Genomic DNA, 5,000 nt, shown 5'->3' on the forward strand with positions numbered 1-5,000 from the left:
CGTTTAAATATGTAGAAATGTAAATTAGAGCGTTATTGACATCACGGAGTTCCTTGGTTTATGTCCGTTTGTCTGTCATGAACGTTGTCGTTACTACCGCATTGCATTGTGGGATATTTATGCCGACGTAGTTTCCAGTATTGCATACTGTAATATTTTACCGAAAATAGTCTGCAATTCGCGTACTATTGGTTTCATACCAAGGTTTCGGACATACTAAAACATCTCACATACTGTTTTAGCATCTAGATAGCATAGTTTAGTTAGTTAGTTTGGGATTTCGAACGCAGCCAAAGAAAATAAAAAAATATTTATTACAACAAAAGGAAAGTACGATTAAAAAAAAATAATAATAAATGGTGATAGGTGATATTTAAATTTCTTTTTAAAACTTGGCTTTCCTTTGATAAAACTTATGTTACCTGGGAGATTATTCCATATTAAAATAGCTCTATGTATTAAGATAAGATAAGCCTTTTATTGTCTCCTATAGGAGAAATTCATCTTGGGCATTCGAGAGAAACAAAATGGCGACACCGCGCATAAACACGCAATAAACATACAGTTAACCTACATAGAAACATAATCATACATTATCTCATCCAGTGCTTCAATGAACATCTAATAAACCTCACACAATACCCCCTCACCCCCTGCCAACCTTTCCTCATAATCACAGAAGAACAGAAGAGAACCTACAACACATCCTCCCCCTCGTATTGTATTCATTTTGATAATGATTGCACATTTCCCGTTAACTCATGCTGTGGTCAAATAGTTCTGTATTGCACAATGCCCAATTACATAATACCATATCAAATATAACATAGCATATATATATATACAACTGTTGCACCAGTACCCTATCAGGCATTGCACATCCTATAACCATAATGGTAAGTACCATTGTAGCCAATACACACACACATCTTATCTCTTATTATTCGTTAATTTTATTGAAAGCACAAATGAGAATTTATACTTTACCTGTTAAGCTTGCAGTTTGGTAACCTGTACCTTCTGTCTGAAGATTAAAAAAAATATATTTCTGATAAGAAATAGTTTTGGTGGTGGGGTAAATGTACTCGGTTACATTGTGTTCCTCTCCTCAGGCACCCTGAAGTTCCCCTTCCCCTCCGACTGCTCCCAGGAGCTGCTGAACGGCATCAGGACGTCCGGCGAGATGGAGATCTTCCCTCAGGGGAAACTCGGGACGCCGATGATGGTTTACTGCGACATGGAGACGGACGGAGGAGGCTGGACGGTACGGTGACATCACTCAGCCAGTTCGCTTATTAAGCCCAGTTCAGACCAAAGATTCGAAACGAGACGTAACCGTTTCTGAAAGTTTCAGCGGCCTGAATCGGCCTGAACCGGCCTGAACCAGCCTGAACCAGCCTGCCCCTGAGCTCGATTCAAGCAGGCTGATGGTGTCGCTGCGACTCAGCAGGCTTTAGTTGAGCTGAGACTGGCTTTAGGCTGGTTTAAACAGCCTATCGCAAAGTAAGCTGGTGAAGTCAGTTACAAATTGTCAACTGGTCGAAACGGCAGAATATTAGACGGAGGCTCAACAAGCGCCTGCGAGAAAGGTATGTGGTATAGTGAGCTAGAGAGTGACTGAAGAGAAGGAGCGTGACTTTGGCTCGACTGTCTTTGGACTTGACTTGGTCTCGACTACCTCTGGACTTGGACTTGACTGCCTTTGGACTTGGACTTGATTTGGTCTCGACTACCTCTAGACTTGGACTTGGACTCGGCTGCCTTTGGACTTGGACTAGACTGTCTTTGGACTTGACTTGGTCTCGACTACCTCTAGACTTGGACTTGGACTCGGCTGCCTTTGGACTTGGACTAGACTGTCTTTGGACTTGACTTGGTCTCAACTACCTCTAGACTTGGACTAGACTGCTTCTGGACTTGGACCCGGCTGCCCTTGGACTTGGACTAGACTGCCTTTGGACTTGGACTAGACTGTCTTTGGATTTGACTTGGTCTCGACTACCTCTAGACTTGGACTAAACTGCCTTTGGACTTGGACTTGACTTGGTCTCGACTACCTCTAGACTTGGACTCGACTGCCTTTGGACTTGGACTAGACTGTCTTTGGACTTGACTTGGTCTCAACTACCTCTAGACTTGGACTAGACTGCTTCTGGACTTGGACCCGGCTGCCCTTGGACTTGGACTAGACTGCCTTTGGACTTGGACTAGACTGTCTTTGGATTTGACTTGGTCTCGACTACCTCTAGACTTGGACTTGACTGCCTTTGGACTTGGACTAAACTGCCTTTGGACTTGGACTTGACTTGGTCTCGACTACCTCTAGACTTGGACTCGACTGCCTTTGGACTTGGACTAGACTGTCTTTGGACTTGACTTGGTCTCAACTACCTCTAGACTTGGACTAGACTGCTTCTGGACTTGGACCCGGGTGCCCTTGGACTTGGACTAGACTGCCTTTGGACTTGGACTAGACTGTCTTTGGATTTGACTTGGTCTCGACTACCTCTAGACTTGGACTTGACTGCCTTTGGACTTGGACTAAACTGCCTTTGGACTTGGACTTGACTTGGTCTCGACTACCTCTAGACTTGGACTCGACTGCCTTTGGACTTGGACTAAACTGCCTTTGGACTTGGACTTGACTTGGTCTCGACTACCTCTAGACTTGGACTTGAATGCCTTTGGACTTGTTCTTGACTTGGTCTTGACTATCTTTGGACTTGGCTTGGAATTGACTGCCCTTGGACTTGACTTGGTCTCGACTGCCTTAGGACTTGGTCTTGACTGGACCTAGTCATGAATCTAGTCTGGATGAAGTTGGTCTTGACTACAGCCCTGGTGTGGTATTATTATTGAAATCTTCCTCCACCACTGCTGAGGAGAAATGTTCCCCAGCCTGTAGTCTCAGTCTCAGGTTATATTGAGCTTTTCCTGTGAGAAACCTGGTCCGTGTGTTTCCTGTCTGCAGGTCTTCCAGAGGAGGAAGGATGGCTCGGTGGATTTCTTCAGAGGGTGGAAGGACTACACCAAAGGATTTGGAAGTCTGAGTGGAGAGTTTTGGCTGGGTGAGAGAGAGAGATGCTCCCCATGATACTGAAACATTTTAAGAATACACAGTCACTGTATTGAATTCAAACTAAACTACTTGGTTCGGTTCAGGAAAACATGATGGTTTGGTTTAAAATAAGTATGTTTTTTTTTTACGTAAATTTAGGTTACATACGTAAACAAGTCAACGTGGACTTTTGGTTTCAAACGGGATACGGACAGCGGTCTTCTGTCGACCAATCACGAGTCATTCCCAGCTGTCAATCATGACATTTTACCCTGTTTTTATAACATCAAATAACTAATAAAAACCAGAAAAAATGAACACTTTAAAAAAACCATTAGCTTGATCAGAACTACCTAAAACGACAGAAACCATCTTTGGGGGAATTTTATTTGACGTGTACTTTGAGTTTTTAGTTTCACCCATGTTCAAACCACTAACACAGCGTGATTCAGATATTTTGGCGTCACTTATACAGTCTATGCATCTCCAGTGTTCCCCTGATTTAAACATAAATGCAACCAAGAAGTCATTTTTATCTAAAACTAAACTGGTTTTATCTCCCACCGCTTCAGGCCTGGAGAGCCTGTACAACCTGACAGCGATGACCAGGATGAGCCTGCGTGTGGACCTGCGAGACAAAGGCGAGGCGGTGTTCGCCAAATACTCAACGTTTGAGCTGTTGAAGAGGAACTACAAACTGAACGTGGGCGGCTACAGCGGCACTGCAGGTAAGAGGAAACGAGGGGTCGACTGGCGTTTATTAAAATGTGCTGAATACACTAACTTACAGGTAGGTATTAGTATAAAATATGTATGTATACAAAGTGCTGTTTTTGCCACTGACAGGCTCAGGTTATTATTCTAAGTGTCTGACAACATTATGGAAAGGATCCCTACAGCGGAGACATCCCCGCCATCGCCAAACCCACCAGACTTCATTTTATCATCGTAAAACACACCTCATTCAAAGTCGACAGAAACAAATTAAAACTATCAAAAGCCACCATGGTTTGTCCTTACACTGTTCCAACAATCAGCACTCTGGTTTGGTTGAAATAAACTCTTAATTCACCCATTTACATGTGGAAATATGCTGGCTCTATACACACTAAAAGTAGTGATTATTTACATGGAGTCTGGTGGGTTTGGCGATGGCGATTTCGGGGCTGTTTCCCGGTAAACAAAAAGGATCTTACTCTTTGACAAAAAGGTCTATCTCTGTAGGGATCCTTTCCATAATGTTGTCAGACACTTAGGGTAATAATCTGAGCCTGTCAGTGGCAAAAACAGCACATTAAAGGTGCAGTAGGTAAGACTTATAAAACTAACTTTCTGTCATATTTGCTGAAACTGCCTACAGCCTGTAGTGTGATTAGCAAAAATCCACCGCTCCATGTTCAGATGCACCAATCAGGGCCAGGGGGGGTGTCTAACTGAGTGTCAGTCACTGCTCATGCACACGCATTCATTCTCCCTTGTGGGGGGAGGGGCTTAGGAGACCGTTTTGGGCTTTAGCAGAAAGGGGGGGAGGGTATCCTATCTACGGCACCTTTAAGTCGGCGAAATTGACGGTGAACATTTGTCCCATAGGGTTACGTCGTAGCCTGTTTCATGGCTTCCAGTTAGAGCGTTCTCGCTCAATACTGGACCAATTTCAACGATTGTTGTTTACATTAGTCACGTAGACATCAATGCATGGGCAAATAAGGTCCAGGTTGAAAAATTCCAAAGTTACCCTTTATTTTTGTTCTTTTAACTGTCCTCGGGTCAAATATCAAACCCATTTTCAAAGTTTCTATATATCAGAAATTTAGATTTTTTTTTCAATCAAATTGTCAAAAATGAAATGGATGGTTCCATACAACGCTCTTAACAAGTAAAATAAATGGTCAGTTCACTGTTCTCATTGGATTTGGGTGTTTTATTAAAGGTCCCATGGCAT

At 43.1% G+C, this 5,000-nt stretch overlaps 1 protein-coding gene across 2 annotated transcripts in view; it reads left to right on the forward strand.

Annotated features, from left to right (window-relative positions):
• The window catches only part of LOC116051687 (tenascin-X), a 55,898-nt gene that overhangs the window by 47,557 nt on the left and 3,341 nt on the right, over positions 1-5,000 (forward strand). For both annotated transcript variants that reach the window (XM_035992874.1, XM_031302231.2), the window contains 3 exons: positions 1,113-1,264; positions 2,972-3,068; positions 3,631-3,786. In XM_035992874.1, coding sequence (XP_035848767.1) covers positions 1,113-1,264; positions 2,972-3,068; positions 3,631-3,786 — 405 coding nt within the window. The remainder of the gene's footprint in view (positions 1-1,112; positions 1,265-2,971; positions 3,069-3,630; positions 3,787-5,000) is intronic.

This window comes from Sander lucioperca, chromosome 16 (genome assembly GCF_008315115.2).
Source record: "Sander lucioperca isolate FBNREF2018 chromosome 16, SLUC_FBN_1.2, whole genome shotgun sequence".
Classification (NCBI taxonomy): Eukaryota; Metazoa; Chordata; class Actinopteri; order Perciformes; family Percidae; genus Sander; species Sander lucioperca.